This window comes from Carica papaya, chromosome 2, assembly GCF_054855325.1.
Source record: "Carica papaya isolate Zhongbai chromosome 2, ASM5485532v1, whole genome shotgun sequence".
Taxonomy (NCBI): Eukaryota; Viridiplantae; Streptophyta; class Magnoliopsida; order Brassicales; family Caricaceae; genus Carica; species Carica papaya.
Window position 1 is genome coordinate 5,074,761 of NC_142310.1, and position 21,531 is coordinate 5,096,291.

General features: G+C 35.4%; 3 protein-coding genes across 10 annotated transcripts; 1 reads left to right on the forward strand and 2 right to left on the reverse strand.

Moving 5' to 3' along the window:
• Window positions 1-708: 708 nt before the first annotated feature.
• Window positions 709-6,926, reverse strand: BPM3 (BTB/POZ/MATH-domains containing protein). Of its 2 annotated transcripts, none has more exons than XM_022048273.2 (4): window positions 6,172-6,926; window positions 4,491-4,839; window positions 3,959-4,235; window positions 709-1,510 (listed from the first exon to the last, which is right to left on the reverse strand). In XM_022048273.2, the coding sequence occupies exons 1-4, from the start codon at window positions 6,546-6,548 to the stop codon at window positions 1,293-1,295; spliced, it is 1,221 nt and encodes a 406-aa protein (XP_021903965.1). In that variant the 5' UTR covers window positions 6,549-6,926; the 3' UTR covers window positions 709-1,292. The 2 variants fall into 2 exon arrangements, with proteins under 2 accessions (XP_021903965.1, XP_021903966.1); XM_022048274.2 differs by having other exon boundaries at window positions 3,919-4,235.
• A 753-nt stretch (window positions 6,927-7,679) lies between these two features.
• LOC110819192 (S-adenosyl-L-methionine-dependent methyltransferases superfamily protein) lies at window positions 7,680-13,563 on the forward strand. Its single transcript, XM_022048304.2, has 9 exons — window positions 7,680-8,539; window positions 8,898-9,047; window positions 9,137-9,407; window positions 10,437-10,547; window positions 11,150-11,309; window positions 11,896-12,153; window positions 12,239-12,361; window positions 12,598-12,675; window positions 12,889-13,563. The coding sequence occupies exons 1-9, from the start codon at window positions 7,832-7,834 to the stop codon at window positions 13,094-13,096; spliced, it is 2,067 nt and encodes a 688-aa protein (XP_021903996.1). The 5' UTR covers window positions 7,680-7,831; the 3' UTR covers window positions 13,097-13,563.
• Window positions 13,564-14,082: 519 nt separating this feature from the next.
• HESO1 (Nucleotidyltransferase family protein) lies at window positions 14,083-19,921 on the reverse strand. 7 transcript variants are annotated; one of them, XM_022048446.2, is made up of 10 exons: window positions 19,565-19,919; window positions 18,430-18,555; window positions 17,821-17,970; window positions 17,291-17,455; window positions 16,813-16,991; window positions 16,636-16,731; window positions 16,076-16,145; window positions 15,442-15,572; window positions 15,092-15,202; window positions 14,083-14,962 (listed from the first exon to the last, which is right to left on the reverse strand). In XM_022048446.2, the coding sequence occupies exons 3-10, from the start codon at window positions 17,957-17,959 to the stop codon at window positions 14,270-14,272; spliced, it is 1,584 nt and encodes a 527-aa protein (XP_021904138.2). In that variant the 5' UTR covers window positions 17,960-17,970; window positions 18,430-18,555; window positions 19,565-19,919; the 3' UTR covers window positions 14,083-14,269. The 7 variants fall into 7 exon arrangements, with proteins under 7 accessions (XP_021904138.2, XP_021904139.2, XP_088069024.1 ...); XM_022048447.2 differs by lacking the exon at window positions 19,565-19,919 and adding an exon at window positions 19,346-19,544; XM_088212898.1 differs by lacking the exon at window positions 19,565-19,919 and adding an exon at window positions 19,289-19,307.
• Between the last annotated feature and the right edge of the window lie 1,610 nt (window positions 19,922-21,531).

Sequence of the window (21,531 nt, forward strand, 5' to 3'; positions counted from 1 at the left end):
TAAAATATCAATGCAAACATATTTTAATTATTTGGAACCAAAATAAATGAGAATATAAATTTTAAAATTAACAAACGGTCATCAGTAATATGTATAAAATACAATTAGCGCATAGCATAAATGGTCTTCTACTTGCAGCTTGTTCGTGGATGTACAGTACAGTTCAAGCCGAATCTGAGTACACAAATCTTCAGGATTTTGCATAAAATCAATAGTATTTGTTAATTAGTTAGTTAAATAAGCTTCACGAGGATTCCACCCAGAGCTTAAAAAAAATTTAAGTGTGAGGTAAAATACACATGTATATGTATATATATGTGTGTGTCTAAGTATGTATATATATATATATATATATATATAGAGAGAGAGAGAGAGAGAGAGAGAGAGATAGAGGGATTACCAGGCCATTGCCTCAATTCACTAGAAGTTGGGCAACAACTGGCTTGTTCTTTCACACTTAATACTAGAGTGAGATTCTTTGAAGCATTTCGAGTTTCCCAAGTTCAAATATATGTAAACTTTATAAATAAAAAAATCATTCTTTATAGCCTCAAGAAGCATTTAATATGTTAGAAAGCAGCAAAAAAAAAAAAAAAAAAAAAAAAAAGGCCTTCCAGTTAAAGGCACAAATCCTCAAGTGACCACCACCTCCATATCATTATCTACTACTTCAAATGTCTCTCCCACGAAAATTTAAGGGAAAAGAAAGAAGAAACATTCACCTTCCATTGCACGCACCACATAACAACATACCAGTCAAGGTTTGTACTTTGAAACTAAAATAAGTCCCTCTGCAGTATCCATACATGATTTACAAAACATTCCTAACACGTTTAACAAATTCAACCTTCATTGCAAATGTTTTGTATGATAGCACTACCTGAAATACTACAAGCTCCGGTGTGCAGAAGGCAGTGACTACAAGCTGTAATGTGCGTAGGGCAATGGCTACAAGCTGTGATGCACAGAAAGCAATGATCCCCTCTATTTTTCCTTAACTTGCTCCTGGTTTGGGCAGGCTTGTTTTATGCTATCAAATCCTAACACACAGCTCCTAAACTTTACTGACCTGAGATATTGCCCAGCTTTTTCCTTGATAAAAGTAAATCATATGTGAAGTAGATATGAGAAATTACCCTCAAGGAAAAACAGCAGCTTTATACAAGGACAAACTGATGCAAAAAGGATTGGCATTAGCAATTCGAAACATTGACATGCAATATGTTAATACATTTTGAAGTGAGATGCATTTCTTGTTTATGACCCTTGAATGTAGCTGCAAGCTGGATATCCTAAAATCTCCTTCTCAAACGCCTGCCATTGGGATTAGCAGATTCCGCAACAGCCCCATCTGTGGCAATGTCAAGCCCAAATACACTGCTGCCACTCCTTTTCCTGCTTGATTGTGTGTTTGAGTTTTCATCACCTGACGCAAATGTCTTTAGCATCTCAGACAACAACGTTGGGCAGCTCTCTTCCAAGTGTCTGAATCCTTCTGACTGCATTACGGCTGAAAAACATGATGACACATACTAATGTCAACTTTTCAATGGAAATGTAGCAGTTATTATAAAAAGCAGCACATATAATCTCTAACGGCAACTAAATATTCCAATCCTGTAAGAAAAAAGAATTCCCTTGCCCACAATTAAGCAGTTTGTTAGAACCTGCAGTCTTTTTACTGGTATAAACAAACATGCTCAAGCACCACGCCCTCTGTAAAGCCAAATTCTCGAAAATCTTGATCAAAACCATTACCCAAGATGACACCACAATTGTAGAGAAGGGGTGGGATTGAACAATTTGGATAACATATTCATCCTCCATGCCCATATAAAAAGAAATCCTATAAAAACATGCACAGACACTTTCATTTTTGAAAAACCAATTTTGTTAACACATCCATGACACAATCTGGACTAGAAACCCACTACAGGGTTGTAATCAGGTATCCAGAACAATGACTTTTCTTGTAACCCAGATTAAATATCAAGGTTCTTCTCAGCACTTCAATAGCATTTTCAAAGATGAAAGAGTACCTATGGCTCTAGGGCATCAAAGAACATTCAAATTTTCGCAAATATGTATTTCTATCAAATTAGATACAAATGTGTATTGTACATTCATCCACGGCATAATTTCAATGGACCATGTGACCACAAATCCAAGCATCATTCCCATGAAATCCAAATTACAAGGTGGAAATAACAACTCCTGGAATATGAGGTCTTTAGGCAACAACAAAAACAAGCAAGCAGAAGCCAGCCATATAAAATCTTCCGAAAAAGAGGTTCTAGCATATCATTCTTAGTTAGGGAATCGTTGCATCAAATATTGAAGAATCTATTTCAAGTGGTACCAAGTCTTGAACATTTCTAGAGCTTTAATAATAATTCTAGAAATACATCAAAACACCAACAAATTGACATATACGAGGTCAACAATTGGAAAGAAAACTTTCAAGATGAAATATACTAAACTTACAAGGTAAAACACAGGACTAAGTAATTTGTCAGGGAGATGATACCAGATGCAATTTTATAAGAACGAATACAACAGTTCAGCTATAATTCAATAGAATAGTACTCATTCTAACAACTAAAAACAAGGCAAAATGATTAGAAATGTAAAAATGAAAGAGGGGTTAGCAAGGCTAGAAGGGCACAAACAATTGGAAACTCTATTGCATATTATACAAGAATCAACTCCAACAGACAACTAAATGGGAAAATAGTAACTTAGAGTTTTGTTTCGAATATAGAGATGAGAGAGCATGCAACGAAATGGGATAGAATGGAATGTAAAACATATTTGTTCTTTAGTAAAAGACGAACAAAAATGACAATGAAACATTCTCATACTTCAGAAAAGGCATCGGAAAGAATGGAAATTTTTCTATGCCTAAAAATTGTCTATAAAAAATTCAATAATGAACAATTTATAATAATTACTTCCATTCACTAACCATCCATTTTCCCCAATTTTTGGCACTTCAGAGCAGAAATAAGGTGAAATATATCTCTTCCACTATATCAACCTCCCAAGAAAGTTAAATTCTTAACCTCCTTCCTTTTTCATTCTTTTCTCCCTCTTCAACATCTCTCAAACAAAACCTAACAAAGTTCTCAAACTGGACTCTAACAGGCTTAATAATTATTTATTAATTCTCAGACCAACTATTTTTAACCCTACTTAAGACATTTGCTAGAGTCGGGATGGCCCACCCCAACAGGTTTTATCTGTCTCACCCCTAAACCACCAGGGAATTCCCAAAAGGAGGTAATAAGACAGAGATAGCATTTTGTCACCCAACCTCGCTTCAAATATACCTCAAACTTAAGTGTATCTTGTATATCATACTTTAGCTTCTATAAATGCATAAATTTACATTTGTTGCTGAAATATAGCTTATTTATCAAATATTTTTAATGATATTTAAATTTTGTTCTTCTAAAGTTCCTAATAAAACAAAAATAAACAAACATATTCAACCCCACGAATACCATCGTGCTTTCTCCCTGAATTTTTATCTCTCAAGTCATCCTCAGCCCATCACTAATGGGGCAAAGATGGAAATTAAAAAACCCACAGCATTGCATCCCACCCCATTCCCATCCCTTCCATGCTGAAGCTATTTGATGCAAAGCTATTCACTGCTCCTAGTCTCCTACAAGAAGTACAACAAATCCCTCATAAAAAATCCCTTTTGTTCCATATGAAGGCCTCTTTATCATTTATATCTTCTTCTAAGATTTAATGATGATGCCCCAAATGTATTTCACTGCTGAAGCCCGAAGAAAGACACCACACAGAAGATTTAGAATTTTAAAAAGCATCTTCAATGAGCTACACATGTATGAGGTGCTATCAAGTATACTTCCACAGATTCTAGATTCAGAAAACTGAATTTGAAATAACCTGAAATTTGCACCGTTCAGTTTCTACGGGCAACACGCACCTCCCAAGTTTGTTGGAGATGCAGCAAATTTCAAGCAGACTGATTTAAGCTGGGAACACTGATGCTGCTCAGCTAGTGCAAGTGTTGTAGCCACACTGTCAGCATTAAGTTCCTCACACAACTTCGATTCACATAATAGCTTCAGCCGATCTAAATTATAGAGGTCAGCAACGGCCAGCAGGTGCTGCACCATGTTGGTGAATGCACATGTAGATGTTGAACCCGTAATTTCATGTACATCAGGAAGTTTGTCTGTGTAAATGAATAATAGCATTGCCTGGGAAAAGATCAAGAGTATATTTCAGCAAACATATTCACTCGCAATAAAACCATTTGTGCATGCATAAAAATCTTCACATAATGAAAGTAGACCTTCATAAAATTCCCATTTCATATACATCGGAAAGCAAAGATTTGAGGTAGACTACATTTTAGTTTAGTGACTCCTAATGAAGGAAAATAGAAGAAAATATTTTTTTGTTCTTATTGATTTTCTATCAGTAAAAACAGATAAAACATCAAGAAGCATTACCTTGAAGATAGAAGGCTCAACCTCTTCTACTGCCACTTTATCTGTGTTAGGGTCCCCAACAAGTCCAAAAAATTGTGCTCTAAAAACAGGTGAACGAGCAGCAAGGATCAATTTATGAGCTTTAAACGTTTCATCACCGACCTGGAAAACTACATCACAGCCAACTTCAGATTCTAGCAAGTCTTTAAGACCTTGACCCATGTCCGACGGTGGTACAGGAATCATATATTGTTTTGGTCCTTCAAGCCGAGTTCTAACAACTCCGACAGTGCAGTTCATGATAAGGCAATCGTCCTTTAGGTAATCAGAAGTTTCAAGAGTCGTTCTCCTAAAGAATCGCTTGTAACCCCTGGAATGCATGACAGCCCAGGTGAGAAGAAATATAGACAATTTTACATCAAATTTTACATTAACAGATATAAACTTATTAGTTGGAGAAGTTAAGTTAAACGCAAAATATGCACCAACAGTTCATTAATATAAAGAAATATGAAATTACATTTCATAAATTTCTCATACGTTACTGGAACATTAAAACCAAACTTACTCAAAATGACCCTATATAATACCAAAAATTGACACCACAATGTATTTTAAGCATGCTCGTGTCCTTGAAGTAGGGTGAGGAACGGGTTAGTTATAAGCTCAGTGGAAGGTCATTGACACTAACTGAATTGGACAGTTTATCGGTTTGCTTGCAATAAAAGTAGTCCCATCTCTGCTTTGAACTGGGAAAGAGTCATCTAAAAGGTTATTGGTTCTGTCTACGTTGAGATTGCCCCTATCTATCAACGGGGGACCCCCCGAAAGGCGAATAGGAAGCTTCCAGCGATCTGGGATCCCACCTTTGATCGAGATGAAGGTATAGTTTTCACTAGGAATCCCAGGGTTGCCAGTCAGGTGAAGTAGTTGTTTCTGGGCACAAAGGATTCACTCGCGATTATAGGCCCGGAAAAGGGAAAGCGCACAGGTCTTCAAAAGAGACAAGACAAGGTTTTGATTTAATTCCCCATGGAGGAGGATGCAATATACTAACCCATGCAATTAATATGAACAAAACTACATTGGCAAATTCATCAAAAGTTCCTCTGACAAAATTATATGCAGACCAAGGAATCAATTCATTCTTCTCACAACTATAACAGTGACTCACGCACCAAAAAAAAATGTATTAGCTACACCATGCATAATATGCATGAGCTTTATCGTAAGCAGTTTAGTAAACACAACGACATTTATCAAATGTAGACTATGATAAACAAGCTTTATGCACTAAGCTTCAAATTCTCAAGCTCAATTGGTCATATTAAGAATTAAAAGTGTTTTGGTTTAATGAGGTTTTATCAAAAACAGTACTAAACTTATAATAACACAGGTAAATCACCCATTTTTCAAAATCCACCATATTCCTCAATCAAGCGCCTGAGACCACCTACCATCATCATCAACCCGCCCCTTCCATTAACCACACACTTTTCAAGCGAAACACTCACCTCTCTTACAGACAAATCCACCTTACGCCCAAAGCAAGCCATCTAAACATATCAAGAAAGAACTAAAAGGGTACACTAAACCCTTCTTAAACAAGAATTCACTAAACAATCAACCAACACAAACACAGTAAACAAAAACCAACCCAGAAATGAAACATCAAAATTCAGAACAGAAAACCACCAATTACCACATGCTTCCTCTATACTTCAACGTATAAGGCCCGCTCTCGAGCGCGCGATCGAAGTGGCTGTGCACTTTGTGCTTCCCTTTCCCGCTCTGATCCACAAGCGTCAACTCGAACAAAGCCCTAACATCAGTACCCTCGCTGGCCAAGGCGATAAACACTGAGACATACATGGCGCTGTCCTCGGGGTTTTTGCCGTCGGGGTAGAAGTAAATTGCCCAATCGTAACCCCCCACGGTGAAGACATCGCTCTGTATACACTTACCCGCCCCCATACCTTTGGCCAGCGAGTAACCCTTTATGGTAAATTGGTGAGACCCATTCACTGTCTCGATGATCGACATGGAAGTCGAGTCCTGCTCCGTTTTATCGTTTCCCATGATCTCATCGAAATCCGCCGTCTCTTCAATCTATATAGCAGCAATCCCCTTCAAAACCCAGATGATGCTTTCGCGCGCAACCGATTGACCGGATTGGACAGATTCAGAAATGGGAAGCAATTCCCCCGACCCGATTTGGGTGTACTGATTTCAAGAAATCGGGGGTTTAGTCAATTAGTTTTCGGAAGAAATTTTAGGGCTAACTTTGATTCGGGAAAATTCTGGATTAAAAAGTGAAAATCTTTTTCCCGAATTACACCTGAAGGTTCCCGATCGAAATTCAAATGGAAAGAGAAAGAAGATGGAGTTGTAGTTCGATGGGCAGTTTGGGGATTTAGGAAGGCCACACGAATTAACTTGGTGAAGAAGATGGTGAGTGGTGGTGATATCATGGTATTTATATACACTATCAGTAAAAGCGAAATTAAAAAAAATAATAATAATAATAATAATAAATAAATGAATAATAGGCAGGGAAAGGTAGAAGGAAAGAGGAGGGGAGTTACAGTGGTGATATAGTTTTAACCATCAGTTAAAAGTAAAAAAATTCAAAAGGACGAGATCCAAACTGAATTTACCTAAAAGTAAAATTGACTTTATATATTATTATTATTATTATTATCATCATCATCATTATTTCCCTTAATATTTATGTGTTATTATTCCGGTTTTGAATCAATAATAATTGATAAATCAATATATAACTAAAATAGGAATAAAATATTATTAAAAATTAAATATCTCTAAATAATTAAAAAATATCATAAAAAGTATAATAAGATATTTTCATATTTCAAATAACTACTATATCTATTTTATTAGAATTAATAATCATTTAATGTTTAGTCTAAGATGTTGAATAAAAAATATACGATTGTTATGCAAATGTTATATGTGAATATTTGTAAAAATAAAAAATAAATAAATTTGATTGATTCTTCAATTATTTTTAAATATGTCATTACTCACTACCAAGCAGCAGCCTAACATTTTCCGTGTGTTCGTCAGAGCTCCGTTCAGTCACCTCTGCTAATTTAGCGTAACCGGTCCGACACTGACTGCCAGCTCAGCTCCTATATTTCCGTTAAAACATCTGTTATATAAATTAACGACTCTCCAAAAATACCCCAAAAAAAAATAAAAAATAAAAAATAAAATGAAAAACCTCACTTGAACTTCCTTGCTAAATCTTCATCTTCTCCCTCAAATTCCCAAAACACAGATCTCATCATTTCTTAGATCTTTTTTTTTCTTTTTTCTTTTTTTTGAAGAAAACCGACACCATGAAGAGATTAAACAATGTGGAATTCCTCAGGAACCCTACGGTGGTCAAGATCTTAGCCTTCGTTTTCATCAGCTTCGCTTTCTTCTACTTGGGCAAGCACTGGTCTGATAATGGATACCAACAGCTCATCTTCTTCACTGCCGGAAATACCCCAATATCTGTTACTGTTTCACCGAACTACAACAAGGAGTACAATATCTCCTCTCTAACATCGCAAAACCTGACTCAGCAGGAAGCCCCTGCAACGTCTCCGACTCGAGCAGAGGATCCGGCGGTTCCATCTTCTCATTCTCTTCCTCTTCCTCCTCCTCCTCCTAGTCCATCGCTTCCCCCGCCACCGCCACCGCCGGATGTGGTGCAGAGCTTCGGGATCGTGGACGAGAATGGGACGATGTCTGATGAATTCGAGGTCGGAGTGTTTGATCCGGAACTGGTGGAGGAGTGGGGAAACGAGACGGAGATCGATGAGGGGAAAGGGAACGGCGTCCAGCGTAGAATTAGGGTTACGAAATTTGGGCTGTGTCCGGATAGTATGCGGGAATATATACCGTGTTTGGATAATGAGGATGCTATAAAGAATCTTAAGTCTACGGAAAGAGGGGAGCGCTTCGAGCGGCATTGCCCGGAGAAGAAGCCATTGAATTGCTTGGTCCCGCCGCCGAAAGGTTACCGGCCGCCTATTCCATGGCCGAGAAGCCGGGATGAGGTATTGGTCTTCTTTCCCCTGGAGGGGTTTTTGAGCCCATTTTTCTTTTTTCTGGGGAGGGGGGTGGGGACCTCTTTTTTTGGCTGATAAAATTTGTTTTGTTTTCTTGATTTTGAAGAATCTGTAAAATGAATTGGTGGTTTTAAGTGCATTTTAGTTTGTCATATCTGCACTTGAGTGTAGATTGGAACTTTTGCATTTTTCTCGTTCCATGTATCAGTCATTTTGCTGTTTCCTGATATTGTTAGTTTTACTAGAAAACGACATATGACTGATGATCCATTAACTGAAATTTTAGTTGTTCTCCTGCATATATATGCAATGGTTTTCTTATTAGAAACTACTGATTCATTCATAGGTATGGTTCAACAATGTTCCTCATACTCGTCTTGTTGAAGATAAAGGGGGCCAAAACTGGATTTTCAGACAGAAGGATAAGTTCAAATTTCCAGGAGGTGGTACACAGTTTATACACGGGGCAAATAAATACCTGGATCAGATATCTGAGGTTGCTGAATTTTAAATTTCATGTTTACATGAAGTGATTGCTTCCATGACTCTGGTCTCTGATGCTCAAATTTGTACTTCTCTTTGCAGATGGTTCCTAATATTTCATTTGGTAAACGTATAAGGGTGGTTTTGGATGTTGGATGTGGTGTAGCAAGTTTTGGTGCCTATTTGTTATCACGGAATGTCTTAACCATGTCTGTTGCCCCAAAAGATGTTCATGAGAATCAGATTCAATTTGCTCTTGAGCGTGGTGTGCCTGCAATGGCAGCTGCATTTGCAACGCATCGATTACTGTATCCAAGTCAAGCTTTTGACTTGATTCATTGTTCAAGATGTAGAATCAATTGGACTCGTGATGGTATGCAACTGTCTTTTTGACTCTCTTTCATATTCTTTTTCATGGTAGTAGAGCAGGGTCAACAATTTTTGAGCAACCATGTAAATTTATAATTTAGAAATGCCATAACTCAATTCTCTGCAGCATCAGCTATATCTGTTCTATGCTCAAGTAATCCCCAAATTCATGTTATACCGTATTAAAAGAGGCAGTGAAGGGCTATTTAGATGTATATATATAAATATATATTTAATGATATAAAGGAAAAAAAATTATTTCAAAAAGTAATATAAAGGAAAAAAAGAAAGATGACCATGGTATATTGACCCGTCCAAGCTTGATTGGATGTCTCGAATGACTCTCGAATCAAGCTACCAATCACCTTTTCTCTCTTCCAATCAATCAAAAGTAGATTTATTTAGTATAAGGTCATCTTTTTAGAAGTTGGAATTTCTTTAGGAAAATGCCTTTATTACCAGACCAGAGCATGGAGTCTTTCTTGTTCAAGTAAGCCAATTTATTGAATTAGGACAGGCCTGGGGCAGAGTTCTGTGTCCCAGAAATAGAACTATTCATTACAGCAGCTCAAGCTGAAGGCTCTATGACTGACAGCATCTTTTGCTAAATCTTTTCATTTTCCTGATTTCTTATTCTTGTCAAGGAAAAGGTGTGCATACATGATTAGTACGTGAGGTATTTATTGTCAGAGTGATTAGAGCAATGTTTTTATTTGAACCTTTCCCTTTCTTATGTAGTCCTTTGTAGTAATTTCCTATTCTGAATCAGCTGTTTACTACAGAGTTTGAGATCATAATGTCCTAGCATTATTAACTGATGTGTCTCCAGAGCTTTTGCCTTGGTTTTACTGGTGAAAGAGGATACTCTTTAAAGGTCTAGAATTAATTTATGCTCAGCAAACTTATCTGACTGGTTCTAGAAAGTTAGTTTGTGTTTCTTTCTTTCATCATTATTTGGAACTATGCATGATGAAGCTGTTCTGACATATATTCTCTGATTCTTTCATTTTTGTGTACATGAGTTGTCATGAAGATGGCATTTTGCTCCTTGAGGTCAATAGGATGCTTCGGGCTGGAGGATACTTTGCCTGGGCAGCACAACCAGTTTACAAGCATGAGGAAGCCTTAGAGGAACAGTGGGAAGGTTGATCTAAGAGGAACTTTTATTTAAACCAGACATATTGAGAAGTTATTATGATGAAATTGCTAAGTTATGCTACGGCAAGTCAGAATATAAAAATTTCTATTTGTTCTGTTTCTACATTTCTTGTTTCAAGATTGTATGACAGGGTTCCACCCCATACAAAAGAATTGTTCTATCTTTGCTACAAGTAGAAAGGTCTGCAAATTCCCCTAATTCCCAGAAATATGAAAAGGTTTCACCGTATCCTATTCCTTACTGTCAACAATTGATTTAAACCTATGTCTCTTTGGTTCCCCATGGACCAGGGACATTAAACAATTACTCTGTTAATTACCCAACTGAACAAATTATTATCTGTTCATACGAGTAATTCCAAAAATGGAGACCTCTTTCTAAAATGTATAAGACCTATCACCTTTTTTCAATAAAACAATCTAAACAATCAACCATATCTTTATGTTATGGTATTTTTTTTATTTGATTCCTTTATGAACTTGTCCTGGTATGCATATTTTGTTTATTGATGATTCTGTGTGCCAATAGTGGATAATATATATATTTATCTATGAAAATAATTCTTTCCCTCGTATCTGTGCTTCCAGAGATGTTTAACCTTACCACTGGTCTTTGTTGGGAACTTGTGAAGAAGGAAGGATACATAGCAATATGGCAGAAGCCCTTTAATAACAGCTGCTATTTAAGTCGTGAGGCAGGAGCGAAACCTCAATTGTGTGGTCCAGATGATGACCCAGATAAAGTTTGGTAGGCTGTACTTGGCTTTGTTTGTGTTTATGGTTACAATGGATCAGCATGTGTTTCTTAGCTGTTGTTTATTGGCCAGCAAATTAGTCAATATGGTGGTTGGTAATTACACTGCAGAATTGTTAACCTGACACTAAATGCTAGTAAAGAGAGTTTAACCCAATCACTCCCATCTCCTTGGACACCTGTAACCTCTAGTACTTAGGTTTTCTTGTGTGATACCCTAAACATCCCTAGCATCCAGCATCCTGCATTCTGCATTCATCAAAACTAGCATCCCGGAAAAATAATTAGCTTGATCAATTCCCTTTTTGTCCCGGTCAACTTTGCAACTCGAAATAATAAAATTGATTGATTTAATTTGCACAACCATGCGCAAGTTTTCTGATACTTGTTTGAAAGTTATCTGAAAATTTCAACATGTTTGCCAAAATTTTAGACCTTCTGGTAGTATTTTTTTTTGATTCGTAATAAGACATTGATAGATTAATCTATATTTCTATATGCATTCAGACATCTTGATTTGTGTTATTATAAAGTTTCTGGTTATTGTTAGTAATAATACCACGTGCCATGATTACTATAGGTATGTGGACCTGAAGCCATGCATCAGTCGAATTCCTGAGAATGGTTATGGAGCCAATCTTGCTCCATGGCCTGACCGTTTACAAACTCCACCTGATAGGCTGCAGACCATACAAATTGATTCATATATTGCCAGAAAAGAGCTCTTCAAGGCAGAATCAAAATACTGGAGTGAAATAATAGAAAGCTATGTCCGTTCTTTACATTGGAAGAAGATGAAATTTAGAAATGTTTTGGACATGAAAGCTGGCTTTGGAGGGTATAATATTTATTGCATCCCCTGGTGCTCATTGTGATATTCTTTCAAAAATCTCAGACTTTACTATATTCATTGGTTTTTGCAGATTTGCAGCAGCATTAATCGAGCAAAAATTTGATTGCTGGGTTCTCAATGTTGTGCCCATTAGTGGACCCAACACTTTGCCTGTTATTTATGATCGTGGATTATTAGGAGTTATGCATGACTGGTATTATTCCTCAACTGTTTAAAAGTAGCAACTTGGATATAATACATTATAAATTCAGATACTGTTAATACTGTTTAAAAGTAGCATGTCCTAGTATTTCCTTCTTATTTTACTACTTCTGTCATTTCCTTCTTACTTTGATCTACGACAATTCATTTTATTATTTGCATGCGAGTATTTGCTATCAGTTGAATCCAGCTTTGATGTGCTAACAAAGTTGCCCCAAAATTTATCAGGTGTGAGCCATTTGATACGTACCCAAGAACCTACGATTTCTTGCATGCAGCTGGCCTCTTCTCTACTGAGAGAAAAAGGTAAGATCTCTACTGGCAGTATTTAATGATTAAGAAAATATTATGCCTCAAGTATTAAATCTGCACATGACTATGTTGGATTGTGTTTGAAGCAATGTAATTGTCAGTACCATTAGAAAATTGAATGGCAAATTGGAATGCTTACAATGCAGACTACATAATTCTACACACAAGCTAATGGCTTTTCTCATTCATATACTTTTCCTGTTTTAGATGCAATATGTCAACCATCATGCTTGAGATGGACCGGATATTGAGACCTGGTGGGCGTGCATATATTCGTGATTCCATTGATGTTATGGATGAACTTATGGAGATTGGCAAGGCCATGGGTTGGCATACATCATTACGTGACACATCTGAGGGCCCCCATGCAAGTTACAGGATTCTAACATGTGATAAACGGCTCCTGCGTTCTTGAAAGCAACAAAACATAAGAAACCCAGGTTGCACTTTTCTTGTGATAACTGTAAAGTTACGATCAACAAAACCCAGCTAAACACGATTTCAACATGAAATGGTATTGATCGATAGAGGAATTTCCCAAGGAAGACTCAGAATTGTCAGATTCACATAAACGGAGAGAGAGAGAGAGAGAGAGAGAGGTTTAAATTGTTTTTACTTGAGGCAAACACATTCATTATGTTAGTTATTTTAGTGGGTGTAAATTCTGGTATGGCAAAATGTTGGCTGGTGACAATGCCATGCTGGAATAGGTCCTTGGGCACCTGAAAACGTTACTGCTTTCCTTGTGAGATAAAACTGTATAACAGATGTTCAAATTGTACATGAAGATTTCTTTAGTTGATTCTGTATCAAGTATTACTATTTATGTCAGAATCCACATGGAAAACTAACAAGTCACATTTATTACATTCTTTTCTTTAACCTTGTTTTTTAATTCATGGGTTAAGATTTCATAGCTTCATTATTTTGATTGTTGGTGGTTTCATTTTTTCTCTACAGGAGTAACATTGAATCTTAAAGTTGTGTGCTTTATTAATTGTCATTTAATTTTAGTAGTTTTTAGTTTTAATATGTACAATAAGAAGCTGAGGTTATTGGATTTATATAAACTCTACGCCACATATAATTTTCTGGGTAGAAAATTCAATTCGTATATTTCAGATAGTTACAACTTAGACTAATAAATTATATTGAAGTTTTAAATTATCATAGGCTTTGAATAGAAAGTAGAGTTATAGGTTCCAATACTCAGACCTAAAGAAGTGTTACTTCATCAATGGTTAACCCAACCATGCTCATTATCTTTTTTATTAAATTATTTGTTTATTAATATATTTACATGCTTTTATCTAATTTGATTAAAAAGCTGAATAGATTCAAATCCATTTTAACTCAAACGTAAATCTTTTAGCCTTCTTGTATCCCTGCATATATAGTACATACACTCACGAAATCATTATGTATATTCACAGAACTACTTGCAAACAGTTCTCTTATGTGTCCAATCATGGAGAACATCCGGTGCTGAACATCCAAATAGCTTTACAAGGCTACCGTTCCTATCAGCATTCATAATAGAAATCAGGCAGCAGAAGCTATTGCCAAAGCAAAAGATCAAACAAGTTTACTATTCTCTCCCAGATTTTTGCCGCCAGATTTGCTGGCCTTCGCTGTAACGTTGCTGCACCGGTCTACGTGCCGTGCCTACATTCGGACAATAATCATTTACTTGACCCAGATGTTGCTGCACAGGTCTCTGAACACCTACATTGTTGGGATGGTTCACTTGGCCGGTGTACTGCTGCACAGGTCTCTGTGCAATTACCTTGTTAGGATGATTTACTTGACCGACATATTGCTGCACAGGTCTTTGGGCAACTATATTGTTTGGGTGACGATTTACTTGCCTTTTGTTCTGGAATTGGCGTTGTTGCTGCTGTTCCAAAGGAAAACGCACTGCTCTCACATTGACATACCGAGGTAGAGCTGGCGAGGACAAGTGCACATTCTGAAATTGATGTTGACTTTGTGAAGGTGACTGCACTGGTTTCGGATTCTGATACCATAGTTGAGCTTGAGCAGGCGAGTACACAAACCTAGGAGCTGGTGGAGGAGGCCCATGTGCACTATTGGAGGTTGGAATCTTGCCCAACATTCTTGCTGTTTGAGGCCTGGCTAGGGTGTCAAGGAGAGCATTCTGATGGTCGTATGGCGAGATAACTTTACAGCGAGACACTTCAAAGATTTCTGATATCCTTGTTAGTTGTTTTGCATTAACAGCTCTGGCTGTGTTTTCTGGTTGCTCGAATGGATCCTCGATCTGATCATACATAACAGTTGCAGTTGCATTGTCATTTCCTTCTGTTTGGTTTAATTCATAAGCTTTATTCTCACTAAAGAATGGGAAAAAGTAGAACAAACACATAAGAGGAAAGATTATGAGAATTACAAATATTGCGTAATTTCTGGGCATCCATCTCGTATTGCTTCTTGTGTCCTCCCATCGACCTGTAAACGGACAAATTCCTTGTTCCAAAGCCTGTGAACTTAGCTCAGAAAACTGCAAAAACATGAAAAAGAAAAAAAAAAAGATTATGACATCGCTCTTTTATCATCAGAAGTAAACCATCCCCACCATTGCTGACATAAACAACAGATTTACTGATCTGGAAAAATTGCTATCCACTAAACATATAAATAAGTTAGAAATCTTTGGTTATTAATTTGAAGGGAAGTAAATAACTACCTATCATTACTTATTTTTAAAGATAAATAAAACATTTTGACAAGAGTTATCACCTTTGCAAGGAAAGAAATGAAAAGTTCAGACAAAGAACTTCGATTGACTGCTCTAGATTTGTCTGATAAAAACCTGGCTATGTTAGCAGCGCATGTTTCTGATATTAGTTTCTCAGCATTAGCCCTCTCACCTGCATGAAACAAAATGGAAAAGTAATCTTCTAATTAAGAAATTGGCATTTAAGCAGTCACCATTGTGTGTAAAAGGTTATGGAATTATCTCACATCATAAAAATCCATCACGGTCTTCAGAAAGCAGCACAACCAACTACAAACTAGTCTGTACATCAAAAACTAATCTCTCACCCAACAACCAAATGACAAGGAGTCAAATGATAATGAGAATGAAGGGGTTTAGTAGCAAAGTGATTCCAACAGCTATTCCTGAGGCTTTTTAGGACCAATCATGAATCGATCTGAACTACTGGAGAACTCCAGCACCCATAACGAATTGAGTAGGGTTAATGAACTATAGAAGGCTGGAGCTTCCAACAGTCAAAGAGAGAAGTTGCTCCAAATTAAAATACCGACCTCTACATTTGTTTTTTTAACAATTCAACCTCAATATTTGAAGAATACAAAATGTTGAGTTTATTAGAAAATACAAGACATTTGGAATTAAATAAGAAACTACCTTGAAGATCATCTACAACATTCCCCGGGTATATATCTTTTAGAGGAGGAAATATTGCTGGTACACAAGTCTGCCAGAAATAGAAGGCAAAAAGTAAAAAGGACAAATCAATAATGAGTTCCAGCTTATCTTTTCAAATGCGACATTTTCTTATAAGGTAGATAAAGAACTCCTGGATGTTCCAATGAAGACATAAAATGAGAAAATTAAAACTTCACGGGAGCCAAAAGAAGAGAGAAAAGAAAAAAAGAAACAATACATTAATAAGGATAAGCTACATAGTTTAATACTATGGCCTAGAATTGAAGAGAAGAAACAAGATGCTGGGCACAAGATAACCTGAAGAAAAAGAAACTAAAAACCTAGTGTTTGTGAGACACAATATTATTTTTTGGAATGCAAAATAGAAAAATCACATTCACAGGTAGGGTTGGCCCAATTCTATTAAGCTTCCCAGGAAAAAAAAGGTCTATTTTGACACAGTTTAGGCTTTCCATTATGTAGCTGAATTTGTTATTCTAGATCAAGCTATTCATTTGAGTGCAGGTTCACCAAATCACCTGAAAATGGAAGACTACGAGTAAACTGAGAGAATAGGAATTGAATGTCCCGACTTTTGGATTATTGATGTCATTTGCTTTAGCCCATTCCTTCACCTACACAATCATGGATGAATAAATCAAATGAATACATTTAATCCCCAGAATTTCCAATGTTGATTTGCTAGTAGAGCATACCAGTAAAACCATGTCCCGGAAACGTCCATCTATTTGACTAATCCAAAACAATAACTTAGATTTTATCTGGCCCTGCAGATTATCAATTGAGATATCACAGGAGATGGCCCTGTGGTTGCTCTCAAGCTTCAAAATGGGAACACGGGCATTGGGAATAAACTGAACCCTGCAGAATCCACCTGTATATTAATGTTAGACATATAACCTAATAAACAGGAGCCACAGTCATTATGTACAGAATGGAAATTGGTATTTAGAATAAATTTCAGCCTGCGGGATCAACTTGTATATTATCATCATGCGACATATAGCTTGCTTCCTAACATACACAAGAGCCGCATAACAACCCCAGCATGACACCATGCATGCATGAAATGCAAATTCAAGGAAGAAAAGACAAGAATTATGCACTTGCTTTCTAATTTCTTTTGAAAATTTAAAAAATAAAAAATGAGGCCATTAAGTTTAAACAAGGCACCTTTCTGTCTCAATGCGTTCAGTAACTCTCCAAGTAAAGTCTGTTTCCGTCTTTTTCCAGCAGATGAGAGACATGTTCCATTCATTAACTCAACAGAAACATCCAAGTCGCCCAATCTTGTAAAGAGATTAGAGACAAATGATCCAAATGGCTCCACAGTTGCACCTGTGTGTGCACAAAAATTAGGCAAGAATCTAGAATGAAAATCAAAATAATGAACTGCCACACACAAATATTCTAAAGAGAATTATAAATTCTTTACTGATATATCTTGTTTCTCCTTCATGATGTAAAAAGCTAATACTAGAGACTTCCATTGTAAACCATTCTTTGGATTTCATGAGACAGAAATTGTTCCATTCCCAAGAATCACATGAAATATTTCATTGAATTGATCTGTTCCTCAATATGCCTAGGAATGTCATTGGGTGATCATCTGAAATACATTGACTTCTTTGGCAAAATAAATATCTTGTTGGCCACATAAGTTAATACAACTGTCGATGACAAGTTTTGGCACAGGAAATCACCTCTCAAGCTATCCACAGATCCAACGACTTCCTGCAATTGGTTAATGACTTGAAATCTTATCTCCCAATCCTCCCGTAGAGGTTTGATCACATTAAGTATGTCATTGAGCATCAGCTCTAACACACTATACACACTCATAATGTCTCACTCTGTAAGCCCAAAGAAGCCATTAAAAATGTCAAAAATGAGACAGTAATTACATTGAGCACCAACAGATATAAGCATAAGACAGTGTAGGAGCAACAATACATGATACTTAACGATGCTAATTGAAAACATATAACTGAATAAGAGCCCCGTAGCCCCTTGTAATATAAGGATACTCCAGAATCTTTTTAATCTTATTATTTGAAATCAAAGTTTTTCCCAGAAAACTTCACTATGAACTAAAGAAAAGACAAGGACCTTTCCAAGTAAATATTCACATTTTACTTGAGGATGAAAACATATTATGAAATGAATTAATATCTGAACCTACAAAATACAAATACATAACAAACAGAGAACTTCAAAAAGAAGTAAAAAGATAAAAAGCTAACCTTAATACTCCTAATTTATTTAAGTAAAAATTGAGCAATAAAAACTTGTGATTAGCAGAAGAAAATTACCTAGTAAGTAGTATGCATTTGTTAACAAAACTTTACATAGAAAGCTTCTCGGCGCAACTGCTGTCCTTTACTGGGTTAAACAATATTATCATCACCTTTTTGTATCATTGTCACGGCTTTCAGAGCCTAGCACATAATTATAAGTCACCCAAGTCATAAACTGAGGGTATGTTTGAGAGAGGATAAGTAACGAAATAGAGGGGAATGATAAGTAATGAAATGCAAAAACATTTTACTTTTTTTGGGGAGAACTGGAACAATATGTCCAAGTAAAGAGAATTATCGAGAGTAATTAATATAAAAATAGGAAACAGTGGCTGGGGTTCAAAGAAGTAAATAAGCATACTTGAACACCAGCATAAACTAACTTGTATTTACTTCATATTCATTCTCCCCAAACTGGAGAAGGGCAATTCCCTTTCCACTCCATTACTAAACTGGCTCTGAAAAAGGTCAAGTAATAAACCTCTCTATTTTCTCCTATCCATACAAACTTAAGATTTGATTGAAGGGCACTTCATCACCATCCATCAATATTTCTGGGTTAGAACTTGGTTCACTGTCAAGCAACACAGATTTCACATGCTACTGCTCTGAATTTCCTTTTAATAACCAAAACCCACTAACTCTTCCAGATCAAAGATTACAATCCCACATCAATTTTCAGCTAAACTCTGATAATTTAACTTAGCTAAGGACCAGGAATACAAGTCCAGAACATGTAAATAAACACAAAAACAAAATACCCAGTAGCAACACTAATAAAAGATGGTAATTCTCTATTCCAAAACTTAAACTTCATCCAATTCCATTACATCATAATCAGAATCAACATTAAAGAAAACAAAAAAGAGGCAACCTCGATAAATACCGACACGCGGTATATTTAAAAGCACCCGTTTGAGAGTAAGATTACCAGGAAGAGAAGAATCAATAATGAACAAAGAAGACGCCTTTTTCTTCTCTTCTAGGGTTCTCGACGACTTCACTAGTCAACTCATAACAATTAAACCTCGCCCATAGTTATTACCACCAACCCAAAACCCACATTTCAAACTCTCGATGCAATGCAAATCTTGGTAAAAGCTATAAAATATATGAATAAAAAAGTAGAGAGGAGTGATGTTTTGCTTACTGAGGAGGGTTTTCTTTCTCCCTGTCTCGCCTTTTCAGTGGGTACCAAATCAACAGTAGCGGGAAACAGACAATGATCAAAGCACTGGTTCCCGAGTAATTTTGCAGTCAAAATTACAGGGTAATTGTAAATTTGTCAACTCTGGAAAAGATCCTTGTTAGCGTTTGGCTGCTATCGTTATTGGGTTTGTATCGGTTTTCCTGAACAGGGGACTTCAAAGACAGAAATCGAATTTGACTCTTGTCTGTAGGTGTTTTTTGGTTTTTCTTTTCTTAAATCAGTGTTTTAGGGTTTGTAAATTGGGGAAGATTCTATTATATTTGAGTAAAAATATTGATCAATTGGGAAGAAGTACATTCTTCGAAATTTTTGCTGCTTTATTTTTATCATTACGTTTATTAATATTACATTCCCAAAATTATTTAAGAAAACCGAGTTTTGATTTTTGAATTTTTAGAGTAAAAAAAAAAATAGTTTGTACCTAACAAAAAGTATACAAACAATTGATGTATTTAATAACAGCCAATTTAATTTATTTTTTAAAATAATGAATTTAATGTTTTGGTAAGTTTAATATTAACGTAAATCAAAATTCTTTAAGAAATTCATTTGTAGTTGTATGCAGTTTATAGATATTCAAACTTCAAAAATATATTTTTATGAAACATATTTAAAATTTGACACTTAATTTAATTAAAAAAATAATACAATTTTTGTTAAGTTTGATAAATTTATGATATATTATCTTAATTTAATTTAACTTGACGTTAGAACTTAATTTGTATAAAATATAAAATTTATTATATATTCCATCCTAATAATGAGTTTAGCTTGAGATCCTTATGGGCTTTACAAGCCCAAATATTTATTGGAGTTCATTTAATTTACTAAGGTCATTATAATATTGGGCCTGGTTATTTATGGGTTGAATTTCATATAATATATAATAAATATATATATATATATATATATTTTTTCTCATACACACCCTTGATATATTTTTATTAAAAAATATATATATATATGTATCATTAAATTTGAGATTAATTTTTTTTTTTCTGAGATGCTTAAAATAATGCACAAAAAGTGAAAGCTATCAAAAAGTCGTAGCTTAAATAATTACTAGCAATCACCCAATTTGCATATAATTACAGAGAACCTGCTCTTTTATGATGTTAACACCACCTTAGAAGAAGGAAAATATATATATAAATAAATAAATATTATAATAAGATAACAATTCCTTACACACACACGCACATATATATATATATATATATGTACAGTAAATGAATATATAATGAATTTGGACAAAACGACAGTAACAAAATTAACTACTCAATACAAAAAAAAAAAATAGCAAAAATAATTATTGGACAAAAACATGTTTTCAATTATTATTTGATTTAAATAAGTTGATGTATTTGATAAAATTTTTTATGAGTTATTTTTATATTTATTTTAAAAAATATTTAATGTATATTATATAAAAAAAATTAATTAATTTTTTTATAAATAAATTTATTTCAACAAAAATAAATAGATGAATTATTTATTTTTAGAAATAAGTTAAAAGCATCACGTTTCGAATATACGTTAACTAATGAAATTAGAAAAAGAAAATGATTGAAGTAAAGGGAGAAGGGTGATGAGTCAGCGTGAGGGGTTCATGATGCCATCAACATCAAATCTAAAACAAAATCTTTGCGGAACAACACCAGATGCTAACGTGGACGATGCTGATTGGTAGATGAACAAAAAGGAATTTAAATAAATAAATAAATATTCCCATTAATTTCTATATCTATATGTATTCATACATATATTTGGCCTCTCACTCTATTTGAAAGCCATAAATGAACCCCCAACAATCAATACAATCACATCCCATCATGTCCCAATTGGGTGCTTTTCTTCCCCAAGTTGACCTAATTTCTTTTTTATTTTTTTGACATTTTCTTATTCAT